Consider the following 23,537-nt stretch of genomic DNA (forward strand, 5'->3'; position numbering starts at 1 on the left):
CAGCAGAGCTGGGTTTGGTGGCTGCTGCTGTTTTTTCTCTCGTGGGGCCCCAGAGGTTGGGCTGGCTCCTGTGAACAGCACATTGCTGCAGTTTGTTTGTACTGGTGATATCCTGGGGGTTTGTGACTCCTTCCACCCTCCTGCCATCAATTGAGGCATTTGCTAAGAACAGACAACGCTGAATTTCATGGGAATGAAATATCTGATCCTAGAAAACACCAGGAACGGTGTTTATAACAATTCCAGACCACTGCACATGTATCCACTGACACAGAAAGTCAATAATTACCTTCTGAAAGCCCCTTTCCACAAGATTCTTCCTCATTCCTTATCTTTCCTTCAGGCAGGACGAGCCTGACTCAGAAAAAAACTCAGAAAAAACCTGGTGAGCCCAGTTTTTGAGAGGTATTTGTGGGATTCTGCTCCTAGGTTCTTGTGCAGTGTTAGAGTGAAGATGCTCTTGATTTACTAAAAGGCGTTTCATGGTTGTAAATACACAATTCCCATTTCTCTGCAAGCTCAGATCCATAGGAAAATCCTTTTCCGAGAGAATTACAGGCAGGAAAGTCATCAAAAAGAGAAATTCCCTGCCTGGTGTGCATCCAGACTTAGGTGGCAGCAGGAGCTGAGTTTTTGGGATGAAACTCTGCAGTTCTGGTCCAAGCCACAGGATGGGGATGTTGGACTGAGGCTCCCTGGAACATCTGAATGTTCAGCATCCTGTCCTCTGGACTTTAAGTCCTTTTCATCATTTAAATGTGGGGTTTATATTCCAATATTTCAATTTCCAATATTTCAATATTTCAATATTTCAATATTTCAATATTCCAATATTTCAATATTCCAATATTTCAATATTTCAATATTCCAATATTTCAATATTTCACTATCTCAATATTTCAATATTTCAATATTTCAATATTCCAATATTTCAATATTCCAATATTTCAATATTTCAATATTCCAATATTTCAATATTTCACTATCTCAATATTCCAATATTTCAATATTCCAATATTCCAATATTCCAATATTTCAACATTTCAACATTTCAGTATTTTTATATTTTTATACTTTTATACTTTTTATGTTTTATCATATATATTTTTATTTTTAATTTTTTTATATTTAACTTTTAAATTTTTTAATATTTTAATTTTTTTAAAATTCTTTTTCAAAGTCCTGAGCGCAGAGCTCGGCTCAGGAACAAATACCACAAACACAATGGGATTGATTTCCAGTGTTGCTCCTGCTGATTTTTGGGGAATAATTTGCAGTGCTGGATGTCTGTAAGAAGCCTGGGATATCCCAGGAGAGATGAGTTGGAGGTACAAGGAATTCTGCTTCCAGGAATTCCTGGTTTTTTTAGCCCAGGTAATAAAAACACAATGCTCTCTCTTGCCTTAAATGTAAATGTGCAGAATTCCAGAATGGTTTGGGTTGGAAGGGACCTTCAATCCCATCCCATCCCATCCCATCCCATCCCATCCCATCCCATCCCATCCCATCCCATCCCATCCCATCCCATCCCATCCCATCCCATCCCATCCCATCCCATCCCATCCCATCCCATCCCATCCCATCCCATCCCATCCCATTTATATTTATTTGTAGGCTGCCAACGTGGAATTTTCTTCCTTGGAAAAAAAACCTGCTGGAATTTCCATTCTCTCCTCTCAGGACAAAATATTTTTATGAAGTTTTATCAAAATCCAGCAGCTCTGGGAGGAGATGAGAGAAATCAATGAGCATTTTGTGTCAGTCACCATAAAACAACAGGAGGGGGGTGTGGGGTAAATAGAAAAACAGAAAAGGGAATTGTGGAATGAGAAAATCATGGAATATTTTGGGTTGGAAGGGAGATTAAATCCCATCCCTGCCATGGCAGGGACAGCTCCCACCATCCCAGGATGATCCAAATCCCAAATCCAGCCTGGCCTTGGGCACTGCCAGGGATCCAGGGACAGCCACAGCTGCTCTGGGAATTCCCAATTCCCAATATCCCATCCATCGCTGCCCTCTGGCACTGGGAGCCATTCCCTGGGTCCTGTCCCTCCATCCCTTGTCCCCAGTCCCTCTCCAGCTCTCCTGGAGCCCCTTCAGGCCCTGCAAGGGGCTCTGAGCTCTCCCTGGATCCTTCCCTTCTCCAGGGGAACATTCCCAGCTCTCCCTGGATCCTTCCCTTCTCCAGGGGAACATTCCCAGCTCTCCCTGGATCCTTCCCTTCTCCAGGGGAACATTCCCAGCTCTCCCAGCCCGGCTCCAGAGGAGTTCCAGCCCTGGAGCAGCTCCGTGGCTCCTCTGATCTCTCTCCAGGTGTGAACGTGCAGCGCACGAGGCCAAGCGAACGTTTCTCAGCTTCCCAAATGAAATATTCCCCAGCAGAGGGATGTCAATCCTCATTTCTGGGCAGGATTGGCAGCACTTTGTGGCTGCAGAAACCACAAAATAAATAAAATCCCCGTGCCAGCCTCCAGAACTGCTCCTGGAGAGCTCATTTCCAGCTGGGAAACACTTCAGCCTTTGCCAAGCCAGGCTCTGGCTCCACCACAGAGCTCCCCAGAACTGATCAATGACTTGTGACTGATCAATGACCTTATCAATAACTTGTGACTTATCAATGAGCTGTAATTTATCATTAACTTGTGGCTTATCAATGACCTGTAACTTATCAATAACTTGTGGCTTATCAATAACCTGGAACTGATCAATAACTTGTGATTTATCAATGACCTGTAACTTATCAATAACCTGTAACTTATCAATAACTTCTGACTTATCAATAACCTGGAACTGATCAATGACTTGTGACTTATCAAAACTTGTGACTTATCAATGACTTGTAACTGATTAATGACTTGTAACTTATCAATAACTTGTAATTTATCATTAAGTTGTGACTTAAACTTGTGCCTTATCAATAACCTGGAACTGATTAATGACTTGTAATTTATCAATAACTCGTGACTTATCAATAACCTGGAACTGATCAATATCTTGTGACTTATCAATGACCTGTAATTTATCAATAATTTGTGACTTATCAATGACCTGTAACTTATCAATGACTTGTAATTTATCATTAACTTCTGACTTTAACTTGTGACTTATCAATAACCTGGAACTGATTAATGACTTGTAATTTATCAATAACTTGTAAGTTATCATTAACTTGTGACTTATCAATGACCTGTAACTTATCAATAACTTGTAATTTGTCATTAATTTCTGAATTATGAATAACCTGCAACTGATTAATGGCTTGTGACTTATCAAAACTTGTGACTTATCAATGACTTGTAACTGATTTATGACTTGTAACTTATCAATAACTTGTAATTTATCATTAAGTTGTGACTTAAACTTGTGTCTTATCAATAACCTGGAACTGATCAATATCTTGTGACTTATCAATGACCTGTAACTGATCAATGACTTGTGACTTATCAATGACCTGTAACTTATCAGTAACTTGTAATTTGCCATTAATTTCTGACTTATGAATAACCTGGAACTGATTAATGACTTGTAACTTATCAATGACTTGTGACTTATCAATGACCTGTAATTTATCAATAATTTGTGACTAATCCATGACCTGTAACTTATCAATGACTTGTAACTTATCATTAACTTCTGACTTATCAATGACCTGTAACTTATCAATGACTTGTGACTTATCAATGACTTGTAACTTACCAATAACTTGTAATTTATCAGTAACTTGTGACTTATCAATAACCTGGAGCTGATCAATGACCTGTACCTAATCAATACCACAGACAGGCTGGGTGTTTTTTTGTTGTTGGGCTGGTTTGGTTGGTTGGGTTTTTTCATTTCTCTCCTCCACACTTTGTGTCAGGACGGGATATTGGGAATTGGGAATTCCCAGAGCAGCTGTGGCTGCCCCTGGATCCCTGGCAGTGCCCAAGGCCAGGCTGGATTTGGGATTTGGATCATCCTGGGATGGTGGGAGCTGTCCCTGCCATGGCAGGGATGGGATTTAATCTCCCTTCCAACCCAAAATATTCCACGATTTTCTGATTCCACAATTCCCTTTTCTGTTTTTCTATTTACCCCTCCCATTGTTTTATGGTGACTGACACAAAATGCTCATTGATTTCTCTCGTCTCCTCCCAGAGCTGCTGGATTTTGATAAAACTTCATAAAAATATTTTGTCCTGAGAGGAGAGAATGGGAATTCCAGCAGGTTTTTTTTTTTCCAAGGAAGAAAATTCCACATTGGCAGCCCACAAACAAATAGAAATCCCCAGTGGGCATTTGGTGGGGTGCATGGTGTGTTGTAAATTAAAAGTTTTGGGGTGTTGTAAATTAAAAATTGATCCTTTTTAACTCAAAGATGATGGATTTTCTTCCAGATTAAACTTTCAAGAAAGAACTGGCAAAGGCAGCCGGATTTGCCAACACAAATGGCCCCGTTTGTGCTGCTTTGAGAGGATAAAAGTGTGAGAAATCTGATCAAAAGAGCCCTCAGGAGGTGCAGCTTTCCCAGCTTGATTTTCCATAGGGAAAGGTCTTTAATAGGGAAAATGAAATTATTCCCCCATCCTGCCCTTAGGATTTCTCTGGGGAGAAGCCACTGCCCTTTGTCTCCCTGGGAGCTGCAATAAGAGCACGTGGCTCTGTCTGAATCACAGCTTTTCCCCCCTCAAAAAAATGTTCCATGTCCAGCTATTTACTCCATAATATTATATTTTATCCTTCCATTTTTATATTTGATTCTGTTTTATATTATTTATCTTTATATATATTCAATTTTTTGTTAAAAATCCAAGTTTTCTTGGTAACTCACACATGGAAACCATGGAAAAGGTTTCCCAAGGTCATCTCTGTGATGACTTTATAGATTAATAATTAAATACAAAATAAATTAATTTATGGTTTCTAAGCAGCCTAAATCTGCTGGGAACGTGGGGTAGGGACTCTCCTTATCCTGGACTGGTGGAACTGGGAATACTGGGAGGAATCTCAGAGCTGGCTCAGCTTTTGGTTTGTCTTCTCAGAGCTCTAAAAATGTTCTGCTGATGTCAAATCCCTGCTCTGTCCCCCCACGTCGTGGAGCACGGGGAAAATCTGGGAAAAGCTCTAAAGATGGAATAATTCTGAGTCATGGAGACATTAATAAACACTCCCACACGCTGGCAGCGCTCAGGTTTGGTTATCCTAAATAATCCTAATTGCTGAAATTCATCATATTTGGTGATTTTTTAGGTTTGTTCACTAAATCAGGAGCTTCAGGAAAGCTCCAGCTCCTGGCTCGAGCTGGGAGAAATAGTCAGAGAATATTTATTTATTCCATTTGCCCAGAATCGTGCGGCAATTATGACAAAACCAATTTATTCCGGGTTCTGCCGATTGCCATGGAAACCCACATGGAAAATAGCAGTCCAAGGCCACTTAGCATGAGAAATCCAGGGGTTCAGCCCTGATTAACTGGATCATGCTGTAGATTTTGGGGAAGAAATCCTTCAAATGGAGACATTTCCCTGCTTAATCACAGGTGGAACACTGGGAATCCTCCTGGGAAAGGGAGATGTCTCTCCTGGGATATCCAACCTCGTGCTGGAGAATGTTTTTGGATTTTCTGGCAGCAGTTAGTGAGGAAGGAAAAGTGGCAGTGCCAGGAGGAATTCCCAGGTGGGAAAGGCAATTTTGAGGTGTTTGTTGAAGGCAGAGCCATCAGTGCTGTGCTGGAGCTTTGGGGATGGAAGGGTCTCGTGCAGGTGTGAGCTGGGAATTTAGGAATTGATTTAGGAATTATCGTGGAATCGTTAGGGTTGGGAAAGTTCTCTGAGACCATGGAGTCCAGTCGTTCCCAGCACTGCCCCTGTCCCCAGTGCCACATCCACAGGGATTGAAATCCCTCCAGGGGTGGGGATTGATCCACCTGAGCACCTTTTCCTGAAGGAATTGTCCCCAAATCCCCCTGAGCTGCCCTGGCCCAGCCTGAGGCCGTTCCCTCTCCTCCTGTCCCTGTTCCCTGCCAGCAGAGCCCGACCCCCCCGGCTGTCCCCTCCTGCCAGGGAATTCCAGAGAGGGAAAAGATCCCTCGGGATCCTCCTTTGCTCCAGCCTGAGCCCCTTCCCAGCTCCCTCAGCAATTCTCCAGCCCCTTCCCAGCTCCCTCAGCAATTCTCCAGCCCTTTCCCAGCTCCCTCAGGAATTCTCCAGCCCCTTCCCAGCTCCCTCAGGAATTCTCCAGCCCCTTCCCAGCTCCCTCAGCAATTCTCCAGCCCCTTCCCAGCTCCCTCAGGAATTCTCCAGCCCCTTCCCAGCTCCCTCAGCAATTCTCCAGACCCTTCCCAGCTCCGTTCCCTTCCCTGGACATGTTCCAACTCTCAGGAGTAAAAGCTGACCTCAGTTGTTCCCAAACCAGCTGCTTTGGAGCCACTTTCTCCCTCTGTATGTTCATTTTTAAGTGTTTTGTAGCTGTGATTTTATTGAATTCTGAGAGAATTTTGTTTTCCCCATTTGTGCTGGAGAAGCTTCTGAATTAAAGCTGGGTTTGATTGATTTCTGATGTTCCTCTGTCTCCAGAAATGGAAGTGTTGAGGAAAGCATTCAGTGTTACCCTCATGCTAAAGCTGAAAGACTTTCTCATCCTGTGCAGATTTTGCACATCACTGGTGTTTAAAATGAGCTTTGTGCTCTGAGTCATTCCGGGGGGAGCTGCAGAGGAGGGGAGTCCTGGTGTTGCCTCGCTGGCTCTTCCTTGGAATCACAGAAGTTTGGGAAAGAGCTCTGGGATTGTCCAGCCCAGTCCAGCATTTCTGATTGGGATCGTGAGCCCTGGCCTGTGCAGAGCCAGCAGGGGATGATGCAGGAGAGCTGCTGGGAATCACAGAATATCCAGAGTGGGATCCTTCATCTCCCTCCTGGCCCTGCACAGACACCAACAATCCCAGAATCCCAGACTGGTTTGGGTTGGAAAGGACCTTAAAGCTCATCCCATCCCACCCCTGCCATGCCAGGGACACCAGTCCCAGGCTGCTCCAAGCCCTGTCCATCCTTGCCTGGGACACTCCCAGGGATGGGGAGTCCCCAGCTTTTCTGGGAATGCTCAGTGAGGTTGAAATGCAGCTGTAAAAACGCCACCAGTATTTGATAATTCTTTATCACATCTCTAAGACTCAATGCAGAACCAGAACTGGAGTTCAGGGGGGTTTTCCCTCTGCCCAAAGCATTGATGTGGAAGCTGCTTTGCCTCTGCTTCCCCACTAAACCCAAACCATGTCCTGCTCCTGATGGAAGGGATTCTTGGAATCCTTTCCTGCCTCAGCCTGGCTAAGTGCAGGACACAGGGGAGCACAGGACTGGTTTTCCCACTTTGTGTGGTGCCATTTCCTCCTTCTGGGAGTTTATTTTGTGTCATTTGTGGTGCTCTGTAAAAGCAGGAGCAAGTGGGCAATTTTGTGTTCTCAGCCAGACCACAGCTTGTCATTTTTTGGGTTCATTTTTTTGGATTACTGGCCCAAATCCAGCCTGGGCTCAGCAGCCTGTTTGTCTTGCCCACATTCAGGAGTGCTGGAAATCAGTCCAGAGTTCTAATTAATGCACCTCCATTAATTGGCACTTCTTTCAGGTGCTGGACTTCAACCAGCTCGCTTGAAATAAGAAAATGACGCTGTGTGTGAAGCATTCCTGTGCCACAAATGGCCATAACATGTTTATTCCATTCATTAAATGCATTTCTGGGATTTATGAACCGATTGGCTGCACTGGAAATTACTGTAAATTACCTGTGAGGAGGATTCTGGAATCAGACACTGCTTTTGGGTTATTTGCTGGTTGTTTTGGTTTTTTTTTTTGTGGTGGGCAAACTATTCCTGTGAGTGTTGCAACACAACAGCTTTGTCTGGAAATGGCTCCTCAGATTCCTAAAGCTGAAGTTTAATCTGCATTATGGATGTTGGGAAGGAATTTTGGAGCTATTGTCTGTCAGTGCTCAGCAGGGAGAGGAGGAATAGTCTGCAGTAGAAGGAATATTCTCATTACCCCTTCATACCTGCTCATTTAAGATAAAGGCATTTAAGAGTCTGCTTTCGATTAGAGACATTTGGTATTTTAAGAAAATGTTTTCCTGGATGTATCAGCCCTGTCAAGCTTCACCTTCAGAGCTGGATATTCCCGGTTCTGAGCATCATTCAGCTCCCTTCCTTTGTCACCTCTGCCCTTCCCACCCACTCACCACCCCCAAGGTTTAGGTGGGCTCTGCAGAAGATGAATAAACTCAAATTATCTGCATGAGGAAGAATTGAGGAGGAATTGAGGAGGAATTGAGGAGGAATTGAGGCCTCTCCAATTCCGTGGGGAGAGTGGGCACGCAAATGTGTGGGCAGGAATGAGTCCAGGGACAAAAGAACCTGTTAAATCCTTAATGCCTGCTTCCTGCTACTATGAAAAGTATTAAAGATGTTTAATAAAAACTCTTTTATTTTTATTTTTTCCCCGTGACTAAGTCTGTAAAGCTGCTGTGCTGAGCTGGGGTTAAATCTCCCGGCTCTGGGAGTGTGTGAGTGCAGCTTGAGGGACAATCCAGCCTTTGTGGGGGTCACTTCACCTCTGATTAAGAGCGTCATTCCACACCTTCCCATTAGGCAGGATCAGGGTTATTTATGGATTTTTCAGGGTGGGTTTTCCCCATTTCCTTTTGTTGTAGCACATTCCACGTGTGGCTGTGGGATTTCAGTTCCTCTGCAGGTTTTGGCTGTGTAAGGTTTGGGGTTGGGATAAGAGCTGCAGCCTTCCCTGGGACTTCCCTCTGCTCCTCCCATCCCACCCGGATCCGGGCTGGATCCCTTGGCTGGGATGGGATCTGGGAAGCAAAAGGAGCTCAGCTGGTGCTGGGGAGAGGTTCTGGATCCTTGGGAAGGAGCAGAGTGGGGTGGGATGGGGGTCCCTCCCTGTGCTACACAAAATCTGACAGCAGCAGTGGAGAGGAGACAGAACCCAAGGCTCCAAATCTTCCACTGGAAGAGTTTTCCAAGAAATCCAGCCTGAAGTGAGTGAGAAGGACCAGTGGGCTTTGCTGGGGAAAGCTTTCCCAGCTTTTGGGTGGGGTATTCCTGACCCTGCCAGGCCACGAGGAGCCTCAGAGCCTGTTCACATCCTGCTCCCTGATGGCCAGGTAAAAACAACCACAGTGGGACATGGGTGGGGAGACACTGGTGGTGCCTGGGTGGAATTCCATTTGTTGGGAATTTCAGTAACCTTTGTTGTATCCATTGATGCAGCTCCAAGGAGAATTTGAACAGTAAAGTCAAATTATGGCGCTTTCTCCTCCAAATTCCCTCTGTGTCCAGCTGATTTTCCTTCACTCAGGATCACCAGAAGTGATTTCAGAGTTCCCAGCTGGCTTTGGAAAACCATCCCAAACCCACAGGTTTCCAAAAGCCAAATTTCTGCCTGGAGAAAAGCTCCAGGAAAGCTCCACCTGCGGCTCTCTGGTTCATCCTACCCTGCTATTTTCATCCTGCTGAACCGAGAGGTGGCAGCAATATTCCCTATTAAGACATTTTATGTGTTTTACATCAATAAAATGTTTAATTGCAATAATGAGCCTTTTTATTTCTAGCCTGAACTGGAACCAACCAAATTTTTCATCAGTGAATCGATGGATCTGAAAATTCAAAGTTTTTGGTGTAACCTGAAAAGTTTGGGTTTCCTTTGGCTGCACAGGGTGTTGGACACAGTAGTAGCTACCAGAATTCAGTGAAATATTGTGTGTTTAAGCTTGTATTCTGCCCATCACAGCAGATAATTTTGGAGAATAAAATGCAGTGGAAAACACATACAGGAAAAAAAATAAATAAATTCAATTTTAGGTCCCTTCCTAAAACCTGTTCCTGCCAAGGGATCGAGGCTGAAGTCAAAGCTTTACCTTTATTTTGTTTTATAAAGCTGCAGCAGGTGTAATATTCCAATTCATGTCCAAGCTTTTTTTAAGGATAAGCTTCCAAGTTCATCATTTTAACATTTTAATCATTTTCTCCATTTGGGATAAATACATCCTTTTATGAATTTGGAGTTCTATCACCTTTTAATTCCGTGCTCCCTCATCTGGACACTGAATTAAATGCTGAGAACATGAGGTTCTGATCTGCTCCTCTATTGCTCATCATGATTATAGGCAGGGATGGCAGAGCTGCCATTAGTTATTATTCTCTACACTCCCAATTAGAATATTCTCTTTTCTGCTTGTAAATCCATCAGCCTGAGCTGCTCAGGCTGAATTTTCCCATTTTTTGCTCTCAAGTGAACTCCAGTTCTCACTTGAATTATAATGGAAATAAAAGTCCCTCAACTTTTTGGGGGCCACAGAAAATATTAGGCACTGAATATTGATGCTTTCCTATTTATTCCTAATTTTTGTTTCCTGTCTTGTAGGCAGTTTGAGATCTAGGACAGAACTTTCAGCACTTTATTTAGAATTTGGGGGTTTTTAACTAATCTCTGTAGGGATGTTGTAAAAGACTATATAAACTAATAATAAATAATAAATAACTTACAATAATAATAATAATAATAATAATAATAATAATAATAATAATAATAATAATAATAATATATTATTATGTTATGTTATGTTATATTATATTATATTAATTATGTTATATTGTTAATTCTATAATATAGAATATAATTAATTATATAATAATTATATATTATATATTGTAATCTATATTATATATTGTAATATATAGAGTATATATATTTTGTATGATATATTGTTACATAATTATTACATATTATAATATAATATAATAAACTATAATATTATTATTAAATATATTATTACTAAGTTATTAAATATATTATTATTATTAATAATTATATAATGCATTCATATAGATAATATATAAGAGACAATATATAAGATACAAGATATAAGATGTAAGATATAAGACTAAATAATATGTATTATATACTAAGTATATAAACTACTAATAATATTAAATAATATAAGAATATATAAACTAATAATAAGCTAATGATTCTGTTCTCTTTTTAATTCAGGGTTTGAGAGATTAGGGAAAATGCAGGTCTGAACCTGCATGGAAAAGTCTGAGGAAAAAATATTAAAATTTTTAAGTGTTCAGAGCATCAGAAATTGCTTGATTTAATCAAATTTCCGGTTGGAGCAAGCTGGTCAGTGGAAGGTGTCTGTGCACATGGCAGGGGTGGAATGAGGTGAGCTTTAAGGTCCCTTCCAACCCAGATTATTCTGGGATTCTGGGATTTTGGGATTCTCTTGGGTGGTTTCCCAGCTCTGTGGCACCAGGAGGGGCTGTGCTGCTGCAGGGAGTTTTGGAATGGCATTTTCCTCCTTCCTAAGGCAAAGGCAGGAGGTGTTTCCAGCCCTTCCTGACTTCTCGGCCTTGTGAAGGGACTCACGGAGCTGCTGGTACCTGGAGCATCCAGGGGTGCTGAGGGGATGAGAGCTGCAGGTGTTCCTCACCCTGAGCAGAGAGCTCCCTTCATCCCAAATTCCCTCCTGAACCCTCATCCTGTCCCTGGAGCTGCTGGAGCAGACCTGGCCTGAGGTGTCCCTGCAGGGAGAGCAGAGCAGGGGGAGGTTTTGGTGTCTGGGTGTGTGTTCTGAGCCATCCCCACCTCGCTGGCAGGACCCGAGTCCTGCTGGAAACGCTTCCTTCCAGAATTGCCAGTGGAAGGGAATGAACCTCTCCAATGGAGAAAGACTAGAAATGCAGAAATAGGGTTTTTATAGGAATAATAAGAAGACGAGGACTCATCATTTTGAGGATTTTTTCACAGATTGTGTGATCCTCTCCTGGCTGGTGAGAACATCACAGAGTCATCATTTCATCAGGTACATGAGGAGAGATCTCCCAGAGCCGTTCCAGGAAGGAACACAACTCACTTAAATATGCACAGCTAAAGCCGTGAATATTTGTTCTTCTCAACTCAGCTCCCAAGTACTCTAAATATTTCAAGAAATCAGGTTGGACAAGCGGTTCCTCCTTCATTGATCTGTTGTTTCTGGATCAGTTTCTCCACTTGGATGGGAGTCATGGAAATTTACTGCAGGGAACTGAGGAGTTTCCTCTTGTCCCCTGCCATGAAATTCCAAGAGCTGTGGTGCAGCCTATGGTAATGGGATTATAAAAGCAGAGGGAAAGGCAATAAAATCAGCAGCCTCATCAAGGCATCCCTGTAAAATCCCAAGGGGAAGGAGCAAACTGGAGATGAAGTTGAGCTAGTTTTTAATTAATTAATTAATTAGTTAATTATTTTTGTTATTTTAACCTCTTAACTAGAACGGTGAATTCTTTAGCACTGGGATTTAAAAGCTCTGGGTCTGAGTCTTTTAAAGACAGCCTTTGCCCTACTCCTTGAACCTAAAAACAAAATAAATGTGTAGTTTTACTAGTTTAGCTAAAGAAAAAAAGATCTCCAAGAGATTCTGTGTTTTACAGAAGCTGGAATTTAATTTTAGCTTGCTTTTTGCTCACTCAAGGCTTTGTTTTCTCTAAAGAACTATTACATGATAATCACAATTTATCAAAAATACATTTCAAGCAACTTTTTCATGAGTGTTCACTGATAAAGCTGCAAATGCTGAAATGCATCTGGGAAATTAACCCCGACCCGGAGCTTTCTGGGCTGTTTGTCTGCTCTGAGACTGGAAAATCTTTGAGTTCATTGCTCTGTAGAGGTTGGATCTTCAGCCATGGGATGTCCTGGCATTCCCAGCACACTCCCAGTGCTCCTCCTCCCTGCAGCTTTGCTGTTCCCAGTCCCAGGGGGATGATTGGAACCTTGATGTGTTTTCCAGGACCCTTGATGTGGTTTCCAGGATGCACTGGTGCCTTTCCCCTGCTTGGATAAAATAGCAGCAGCTTCCCATAAAATTTGTAATTGGCTTTTAGAGAGCGTTTCCAATCATTCCAACAGTTGCAGGCTCAAGTGTTGCACAGAAACTCGGCATCAGCACTTCTGGCAGCTAAGGAGATTGATTAACATTCATAAGGAAAGCAGAGGAGCTTAAAATAAGGAATAAAACAAGTGCTTAATCCTTCGGCCCAGATGGTTTTTGGCATGGCAGATAAAATTGTGGATCTTCCCTAAAAACAGAACCCCCCCCATCTCCCTTCCAGCAAGGAAATCTGACACAATTCCAGCCACTCTGGCTTTTTGGGGTGCTGCCTGGGGTGTGACAATGTTTTGGACCTCCTCAGCAGCCTGGTGGCCAGTGGGAGCTGCTGGAGGGAGATCTCTGTGGTCAGTGTCCATGGATCCGTGTAGATCCCGAATTCCAAGCTCCACATCTTCCACAGGGATCCCTGTGCTCACACAGGGCTGTTCTTGCACAGTTCCTGAGGTGATTTGGGATTTGCTCAGCTCAGTCCTGTGCTTCACAGTTGGAGCTGGCTGGAATTGTGAAACCCTCGGAGCACATCCGTGCCTGCCTCGGGAGCTGGGGATCATCCATTCTTCCCATGAAAAACCCTCTTGGAAGGCCTTGGCTTCCCTGCAGCTCGGTTTCCTCCACAGTGCCCTGGGAAAGAGGCATTTCACAGCTCGTTAAATATAGAGGGTACCTACAAATGTAGCCCAGTTACCTCTCTGGAGGTGCCTCCAACCAAGAGGAAGTGACAACCCAGTCTTCACACTCTTTAATTATAGCAGCCTTTACATAACAGTGTCAGATAAATGTGGTTTAGGATAGGTGGCACCTCGCTTCCTCCAGAAGAACTGTCAAATTAGACCAGACTAATTTATTACTTGAAGTTCCAAGGATTAAAGCGCTCCGTCCAACCAGTCTGTTTGAATAAAACCTTAAAATTCACCGAATCCTCTGTGCTGGGCTATATCCCAAACAGCACAATCCTCCTTTCTTTAGAAACAGAAACACATCCCTGTTCCTCTGGTGGCTTCAAGGACTTCCAAGTCCCACAGATCCCATTCTGCTGGAAATCAGGGTTAGAGGGGATCTCAGGGGGTTCTCCTGGCTGTGCCTCCTCCCAAGGCAGAAGCTGCTGTCACTGCACCAGATTCTTATCTAATCTCTATTATAAAACAGAGGAGGAGAGAGAGAGGCAGAGAAATGGCTTTAGAGGGAGAGGGGGCAAGGAGTGGGGCTGTGCCAAGTAATTTAGGGGAGTGAGGAGCTGGCCTCCTGCCCATGGATGGAAGCAGGGTGGATTGCTGGAGGTTGCTGACGGTCCTTTCCCTTCCTATTGATGAAATCCATTCTGCTGATGCCAACAAGAGCAGCTCTTTCCACAGGGGAGAGCGATTTTCTTCAGCAGCCCCAGGAATCCAGGCGGGGGAAGATGCAACCCAAAGTTTGTGTTTGACGGGGAGGACGCTGATGGAGGCTGTGGGTTTTGGAGCTCTCTGTGTGCTGCAAGGAGTGGATCCGTATCCAAGCCTGCTCTAAATGCAACCACTGATGCTCTTTGTGAATGTGCCCTTGGCTGCTGAGGGGGGTTTTGCCTCATTATCCCAAACTAATGCCAGGTATCCAGGACCGTGATCGGATGTGAGAGCATGGAGAGGCCATGAAGAACTCGGCTGTGTTGGGGTTTCAGGGTTAATATTCCTGTTGTTCCCCCTCAGCAGCAGGAAAAGAGGCAGCGCTGCTGCTCCACTGGGTGAAATCCCAGGTGGAATTTGTTGAAGTCGGGAGAAGGGAGAAGTTGCTGACTCCCATCCTGGCTTGGCGCAGTGCGGTGCCGAGGCGTTCCCTTGCCTTGGCAATCTGGATCCTGCGCATTTATTTATTCCAGCAGCTCTTCAGTGTGTTTATGCAAATAGTTCATTGCTCCAGCTCCTGAAAGAACCACACAAGTGCTGTCATTTGATTGAGGAATCATTAGATCGGGCTGGAAATAAAATTTTCTCTGGTTCTGTATTCACACCCTTGGAAAAACAACAAACCCAGTGTTCCCACATTTGGGTAGCTCAGGACTGACTAAATAATGGATATTTTGGAATAGATGGATACACGTCTCAGAGAGATTTCCTTTGTACTCTAATTAAAAATAAAGAGGATGTGAATAATCTCTAATGGCAGCAGAGTATTTGGAGGAAGCCAAGTGTTTTGGAGGACTGTGGGTTCTCAAATTCTTCTGACTCCTGAGCCCTTCTCTTTCCCCCACCTCCAACCTGAAGATATTTTCGTCTGGATTATATCCTCAGTGATTTGTTGGGCATTAAAAGTTTTGGATGACTCGTGGGCTTTGTTTACATCTCTTTCAAAATCTCTTCTGCCCTTGGAAACGTGGAGTTGTGGGCTTTGATTAACATCATCAATGAATGCTGTTTAAAAAATTAATAATTCAGCAACTGAAACCATTCAAAAAATGTCATTTTTTAAAGGTTAGACTTTACCAAGGCTCATTTCAGCTCTTTAGCCATTCCATGTTTTTGCTGCTGGATAATATCAGCTCCATTCAGTGCCCTGTTCCCTCAGTCTATTTATTATATTTATATTCCTTCCCAGTCAACTTAAAAGAGCTGCGTGTCTTGCTCCCTCACCTCGGTGTGTGTTTCTTGGATAAATTGCCTCATAATATTCAAAACAGCCTTTGATTTAGAATTCTTCTGTATTACAGGGATTTGTATTTTTATAGCATCTTTTAGGAGCCTTTTGAGTTGAGTCATTAAATATATATTTTTAATAACCTCTGTGGCTTAAAAGGACAGTGTGAAATGTAAGGACTGGAAATCAAATAGTGATTCCCCTGACTTCTGAATTAAGTTGTTTTATTACAAATCTGTGTGAAGTTCACTTTTCCCCCTTCATCTTGTGATTTCACAGCCTTTTTTTTTTAATTTTGAGCTTAGCAAGGGTTCTCAATATTCCCAATATTCACAAGAATATCACCTTTGGCTTTGCTTCAGGTCTCTGTTGGACACTTCCCATGGGAATAGTGGTAACTTTGCAGAACTGAAGGAAGCTTTTGGAAGGAAAAGTGGATGAAGCAAATGGAAAACACAAATAGGAAGCGTTTGTGAAACTGCGGAGTTGGATCAGATTGCACTGAAGATGAGATTTTAAATAATTGTTTCAATAAGGATGGGAAGTAAATTGTAAATTAGCTCTGTCATTAGTATTTAATTATTTATTGGCTTTTTAATCACACAGTGTTACACCAGAAGTTTAATTTGTAGAGCTCCAGGAGGAACCTGTTTAGAGATTTTGTTTCTTAATTTAATTGTAAATCAGGTTTGAACTTCTGTTCTTCTTAGTGTTTAGTCTTGGTATCTTTAGGGCTTAATTGTTTCCAAATATTGTTGTGGGGTGCACGGATGGTTTTCCTTGGAAACCACCCTCTGTTTTCTGGAATCTTGAGGAAGAAAGGCTGTATTTTATTGTAAATAAACCACAGAATTGGGCTGGGAGGGACCTGTGGAGACCATCCAGGGTCAGCTGGAGCAGGTGGCACAGGAATGTGCCCAGGTGTTTGGGATGACTCCGGACACTCCCTGGGCAGCAGTTCCAGTGCTCTGCCCTCATGGAAAGATGTTTTTCCTCACGTTGAGCTGGAACTTGTGTTTTATTTTATGGCCATTGCTCCTCAACCTGTCACTCCCACAACCGAACGGAGCCCGGTACCAGCAGATTGTGGAGATATCTATATGCATTAATGAGATCTCACCTCAGACTTCCCTAGACTACACGGTGTTGTTTTATCCTAAACCGAACAGGTTTTATATAAATTAGCAAGCGCCGCCGTGCTGGCCGCCCGCGGGGGAACAGGCGGCCGCCGCCATCAGCCCGTGAGGCGCCGCGGGGGGGGGCCAGCGCGCAGCGCTGCTCGCGGCCGGTGCGTCCCAGCCAATGGCGTGGCGGCGGCGGCGCGTCCCAGCCAATGGCGCGGCGGCGGCGGCGCGTCCCAGCCAATGGCGTGGCGGCGGCGGCGCGGCTCAGCCAATGGGGGGCGGCGGCGCGGCGGGCGGGAAGCAGCGGGGCGGGCGGGGGGCGCCGGCGGGAGGCGGCGCCGCCGCAGCGCCCAGGGAGCTCGGCCCCGCCGCCCCACCGCGCTCCGCCGCCGCGCCCCCCGGCCCTCCGGCCCCTCACCGGCTCTCCATGTACGACAACTTGTACCTGCATGGGTTTGAAGACTCGGAGGCGGTGAGTGCCGCGGGAGCGGGGCGGGGGGCGCGCAGACCCGCACGGGCGGGCTGGGTGTCCGTGCTGCGGGCGAGGCACCGGCGGCTGTCTCCGTGCTGCCCCGAAGATGCCGGGACGGGCTGCTGTGCTTCCCTAGGGAATGCTCGCTCGCAGAACGGTTCTGTGGCAGCACAGAGCCCCCGGAGCCGCGGTGAGGGGCTCGCTTCGGGAGCCATCCCCGGCCGTGTCCGGGTGAGTGCTGTGGGCGGCCGGAGCACGGCCGGGGTTGCCGCGGCGATGGACACGCCGTTCCATATTAAACAGGGATCCGTTACATAAGGCGTTGTGGACAGCTCGTAAAAACACACCGATAACAACATAATATAGAGTGTACGTCAATGCAGACGTATGTATGGTATGATGTGGTGTCCTCAGGAGAATGGATGGGTCCTGTAGGGCTTCGGATGAGGAATTTTTTCCTGCCTGTGTCAGTGTTGGTCTGGAAGTGCAATCCCTCTGAAGTGTCGCCTCACTTGTTTTAGCATCCCTTTATTTAAGGGATCCGTATTGACAAAGTGCAAAATTGACATTAATGCAGTGCACCATGTTGAGAGGAAATGCTGTGTATTGGAATCCTTCCGAACTGGGTATTTGAATTATTTCAAAACTGTGCTGCTTAGAAGCTTTGGTTTGGGTTGGAAGGGTTTAAAGCTCATCTCACGGGCAAGGAGACCTTCCACTATCCCAGGCATCTCCAAGCTCTGTCCAGCCTGGCCTTGGACACTGCCAGGGATGAGGAAAAGCTTTGGGTCAATTTAGAAACTCCTGCCCTTTTGATATGTGTGTGTTAACTCTTCCTTTGGGCTCCCTCTCGCTGCTGCTGCTCACAAGCTGCCAGGCCAAGTGCAGATGAGTGTGTTGGTTCCTCTAGGGATGTGTTTTGGGATCCAACTGGATGTTTCTGTAAACCAGGCGAAGCGTGAGTCCTTGGGAGCTGTTCTCCCTCCCGAGTTTGTCTTGTGCTGGTTTAATGTCTTTCAGCAAAGACTGTGCTCTTAAGAAGACAATTTAAAAGCGCAGTATTAGGGCTGAGAAAACCGAGTTGCTGGGTAATGGTTGGCGTAGAAGAAACGCGTTGCTTATAAAAGTTCATCAGAGAATGCAGGTAAATGTGTGATGCATTTAAAGGTGCTTCCCAGATGCTCAGCTCCGTGCATTCCCAGGATCTCAGGGAATTGGAAGGGGCCTCTGGAGATCACCCAGCACAACCCCCTGCCAGGGCAGGGTCACCTGGAGGGGGTGACAGAGGAATGCATCCAGGTGGGTCTGGAATATCTCAGGAGAGGGAGACCCCACACCCTCCCTGGACAGAGTTCAGTGCTTGGCCACCCTCCATGGAAAGAAGTTCTTTCTCATATTGAGCTGGAATTTCTTGTGGTTTAGTTCATATTTCAGTAGACCCTGGTGATCTCAAAAACGTTATTTGGGAAAAGCAGCTTTAATGGCACCTGTTGCACAAACATCTGGGTTAGGATTTATGCTGGAAGAATTGTGTTTATAGTTGAGAGGAACTTGGTCTTTAGATGTCCACTTGGAAGGACTGGGATGAAGAAGTAATTTCCAGATTCCTTAATACTCCCTTAAGCAGTTTATGATAATGCAATTTTACAGCTTTTTAAATTTTACAGCCTCTCTCTAATTGAGAATGCTTTTGATAAACCTGATTTCCAGAATCACAGGAATAGGTGAGAACCTCCCTCTCCTTAATAAAAACACCCCAAATCCTAAAAGCAATTTGGATCTCCCAGTTGTATGGAAAAACTGGAGGCCATAAACCCCAAAGGCTCAGGCACAAAGCAGTTAAAATTCCCCAGGTGTCTGTTTGCTTTATGCTCCTGAACCACTTACTTAAAACATTAAACCTTATTCTTTTAGCTCCCAGCTCAGGGATTGGGGATGCCTGCTGAGACAATATCCTGGCAAACAGGTAGTGGGGATGGGTCACGAGTGCCACTTTCTGGCCAGAGAGAGCAGCAAGGGAGAGAATTGAAAACCAGAATAGTGGTGGAATTCTGGTTCCCTGCGGTGAAGAGCAAATGACAGCGAGCGTGCAGAGATGAAAGCAGGGCCTCTGCATTGTTCTGGGTTAGGACCTGGAAGGTTCATCCGAGAGCTGGAGCAGCCCTGGGCTTGGATGGGAGCTGGGAGGGAGGGCTGGTGCTAATTGCAGCGCTTCCAGCAGGGAATAAACCACAGCCACATGAGTCACTAGCACGGCAACGTCTGCCTAAAGTGGGCATTTGCCCTCATAAAACCCATCCAGGCACGTGTGCAGAATGCAGCTTGAATTTGCATTAAAGGCAGAAGTGAGCAGGCAGTGAGTGGCACTTATCCCCAGTAAACATGCTCACTCTTGGAAAGGTACTGTAAAATTTATAGCTAATTTCTCCTGATTCACTGCTCAGAGAGCACCAGGAGAAGTGTGCAGGTGAAATTTTCCTGTTAAAACTGTCAACAAATGTATTTTTGAACAGTGAACAGGTATTTCCATGAATTTTGTAAACAGCAGCTCTTATGATAATGTGTTTGTGTGTGTACATATATATAAAACATGCAAATATACCATTTTTATTGATGGATCTATAAAGAAATGAGTGTGTGCATGGTATTATAGTCCATTACCAGCTGTGATGATTAACGTGAAGTAGATGATGCAGTAGCTGGTGTGAGGCTTTTTGGAGGAGGAAAATTACAATGCTGATGGCGAGAAAAACTCCTTGTGATTGTAGCTATAAAGTCATTTCCACGTTTGGGAAAAGAGGAGCAGGGATATGGAAGTGAGCAAGTTCTGCAGGGACAAGTGTGCTTGTCAGGAGCACAGAAAGATGGAGAGTGCATCACCCTAGGGAGATGAAGATTTTTGCCTTGCTTATTGTCCTGCCTTGTGATATTTTTATTAATTCTTTGTGTAGTTCTAAACTTAAATCCTTTTGGGAATTAAAGCTTGTTTCCCTTGTAGGGAAGTATTTCACATTCTTGATCACAAGAGGATATAAAAGCCCATTAGCACAGGGCTTAAGGCAGTGAGATCCTCTGGGTAAGCAAATAATAAATTAATATTTTTTCACCTTTCACAGTTGGGAACTCGTTGTGTGTCTGTGCTGGGGAGAGGTTGGGATGCTGCTCCATAGGCCAGTCCAGAGTTTCTCTTTGATTTTGGGAGAGACTCCACCTTTTTCAGAAACAAACTTCAGTGAAGCCTTCCCATAAGAAATCACTTTTTTCTTCCATAAAATTATGTTTCCATTAAGGCAACATTTCATTAAAAAATGATCTACAGGAGTTAACAACAAATACCCTGTGATACAGAGTCCATCCCAGCCCCAGGAATAAAATCTGCCTCAGGTCAGTGTTTTGCACCCGCAGAAGTGCCAGAACAGCCCCTTTTAGGTTGTTTGCTTATTTTTATCCCTTTGGAACAACACCTGAGCATGTGAAACACCTTTCCTCACCTCTCAGGGTGCCAGTTCAATGGCTGTCAGCACGTGAGAAGCTTTATCTGGGATGCTTCAGTGGCTTATCTGGAAAGGGCTGGGATAGGGAAGTTCAGCTCAGCTCTGCATCAGGCAGGGAGTTAGCAGGGGGGGGCTGGAGTGGGGTCAGTGTGGGGCTGGGCAAGGGGTCAGTGAGGGGCTGGGGTGAGTGTGGGGCTGGGCAAGGGGTCAGTGTGGGGCTGGGCAAGGGGTCAGTGTGGGGCTGGGCAAGGGGTCAGCAATGGGCTGGCATGGGCAGGGCCAGGAAGTGCTGGGAAGGCTGGGAAGTGCCAGCCCTGGGATCCGGTGCCTGCCCTGGGATCCGGTGCCTGCCCTGGGACCCAGTGCTGGCCCCAGGAGCTGGTGCCAGCCCCATGCCTTTTCCCTTGGTCATCCAGTGCCTCCCAGGCAGGGCAGCTGTGCCTCCTCCTGTCCCAGCTATTTAAAAAGGCACGGGGCTGGCACTGGCTCCGTTCCTCTCATGCCTTTATTTTCCACCTGGGATTTTGGTAGGGAAGTTCTTCCTGAGGTATCGATTGGATTTCCATGTGGTGCCTCTGACCCCTAAAGGAGATGGAAAGGTGGCTTTGCTTGCTCTGTGTATCCCTGTTGTAGATTTTTTTTTTAGTAAATGCTTTTACTTATTTTCTCTTTCCCCAGCATATCCTCCTCTCCTGAGCCATAGATGCACCTTCTTTCCTAGACCTCTATTTAGCTCTTTGACCCATCTCTAACCCTGCCTGGCATCCCTTGGCAGTTCCCATTCCTGCATCCACAGCCTCCCTCCTACAGCTGGCACCAGTTCTTCAGGGAAGCAGGACTTTGCTGTACTGCTGTGTAAGCCAGGGTGATGTGCAAGTTCAGACTTTGTCACCAAGAGTTAGACAAACTCTTGTGTTGGGATTCGTGCCCACAATGGTATTTTAGATTCTGAAGGTCCTTTGGTGTTTATAGGGACTAAGAACCAGTGAGATCAACCCTGGTAATTGCTGGTCCCAGTTTGCCATAAAAAAGGCCATGAGCAGGGCTGTGTGTGGTGCTGCCTTATTCTAGGGTTTGTCTCCAAGTTACCCCACACAATTCTTTGAGAGCATTGCTGAGAATTCTTAGGAAAAGGTCATGGGAATGATGGGAAAACACATTCCATTCACCATGTGAATGGTCAGCATGGTGTTTTGAGGACACTGTACTCCCCTGCTTTTTCAGTGACATTATTCCTCAAACCTGTCATTCCTTCTGCTCCAGCGTTCACTTTTCTCATGGCACCTGAGACAAGAAGATCTCCCTGTGCTGCCCAAGCAGGAGAAGTGATTAGAGAAAAACAAACCTTGGTAGGGAAGGTCATATCCAAATATTGGTTGGATTTGTGTCTGGTGCCTCTCTGATGGCTGAAGGGGGAGGAAAGGTGGGCTTTGCTTGCTCTGTATGTCTCAGTTGTTGTGGGTTGAGTAACAATCAAAATGTGTATTTAGGAGGGATTTTCATGCTGTCTCTTCAGTGATGGTGTGCTGGGTTTTGCAACACCCAGCTCGTTCTGTAGAACATCTTTGTACAACAGGCAGCTGAGACCAAGCAGAAGCTTTATCCAGCTGCTAAATAAAGCCTGGGACTTGCAGTGGGGTTGGCTAGAAAGGTTTCAGGGGTTATTGGGTGTATCATGTGCACAGGGCACCTCTGAGATTGTCGAGCTGAGGGTTGGTAGTCGAGATCTGATGCTGTTTTTATGTGTCTTGATGGATTTTGCAGGCAGGGACACTTTCCTGTATCCCAGGTTGTATCCTGTATCCGAGCCCTGTCCAGCCTGGATTTGAACATTTCCAGAGATGCAGCAGCCACAGCTTCTCTGGGCACCCTCCCAGGGAAGGATTTTTACCATGGATGGCAATGTGAACTGGGAGAAATGTTTGCAGTGGTTTGCTGGAGACACCCAGCTTCTCTTTGAGCTTAACTGTTCTTAATTTGCCCGTTTCAATTAGTTTCTAATTGTTTAATCCAAAAAGGCTGAGTGATGTCAGGACCTAGGCATGCAGGATCTTTTGCCTCACCACCTCCTTACGTGCTGCTTGTTTATGTAGGATTTTTAGTCTCAAATGTGTGCTAAACCCTGCCTTAATTGGGACAATAATCAATATTTTCTGACAAAAAGAGATTATCCTCTGCCCATCATGTCTCCTGAATTCTCATTGAAATTTGGCTTTTACATGGTCAAAGCTTTTGTGTGTTTTTGACAGTTTCAAATCTGTTTTCATTTCTATTAGCCCTTAATAGACTGCCTTGACTAATGAATCATCAGCTGCCCAATATTTATCTTGTGTGGAAAGGGCTGCCTGGGGGGGTTGGAAGGTGGTTTATTTGGGGATTTGCTGGGATGGTTTTACTTAGGTTTTCCTCCTAAAATATCCAGAGTTCTACTACTACACCATTAGCTATGCTTGCCTTGTTTTGTGCCCTTGTGAGGATGGTTTTCTGTCTGACTCAGATCTTCTGTTTGTTAAATGCCACATTGTGATTTGATAGTATAGTAGTCAAATAAAACACTCAGTGGGAATCATAAGTCACTTTTATAAATTGCTGCTTGCTGTTTCCATAGAGGTGCTTTTTTTATACCAGAAACACATTGAAATGGAAAAGGAAAAAAAAAAAAAGAGAGAAAAGCTTTGAGTCATCTAAACGAGAAACATAATAATGAGGAACAGGTAACAGAAATAGATAATTTTAATTTTGTGTTTTCAGTTTTCAGTTCCAGCTGCAGGTCAGAGCTCAGCCAATGGGCCAGGGTGTGGTTGCTAAAACTCTGAGTTCACCTGGAGCACTAAAGGTGTGGGATTGACTGTGGCTTTATCCTGCTTTTGGATTCCTTCTGCTCAACTCCTGGCTGGCTGTGGAGTGCAGCCAAAACCA

The 23,537-nt window shown here is 44.8% G+C and overlaps 1 protein-coding gene across 7 annotated transcripts in view; it reads left to right on the plus strand.

Moving 5' to 3' along the window:
- Nucleotides 1-23,537, plus strand: part of CACNB4 (calcium voltage-gated channel auxiliary subunit beta 4) — a 78,818-nt gene that overhangs the window by 15,367 nt on the left and 39,914 nt on the right. Inside the window, exon 1 of one of the 7 annotated variants that reach the window (XM_088058704.1) lies at nt 17,010-17,124. The exons of the other annotated variants lie outside the window; for them this stretch is intronic. Within the exon in view, the coding sequence (XP_087914830.1) occupies nt 17,080-17,124 (45 nt within the window). The 5' untranslated portion in view covers nt 17,010-17,079. Of the gene's footprint in view, nt 1-17,009; nt 17,125-23,537 lie in introns of those variants that run through there. 7 annotated transcript variants of the gene reach the window in all.

Source organism: Pseudopodoces humilis, chromosome 8, assembly GCF_049639895.1.
Source record: "Pseudopodoces humilis isolate 2021_Gansu_Grassland_sample_001 chromosome 8, ASM4963989v1, whole genome shotgun sequence".
NCBI classification, from domain to species: domain Eukaryota; kingdom Metazoa; phylum Chordata; class Aves; order Passeriformes; family Paridae; genus Pseudopodoces; species Pseudopodoces humilis.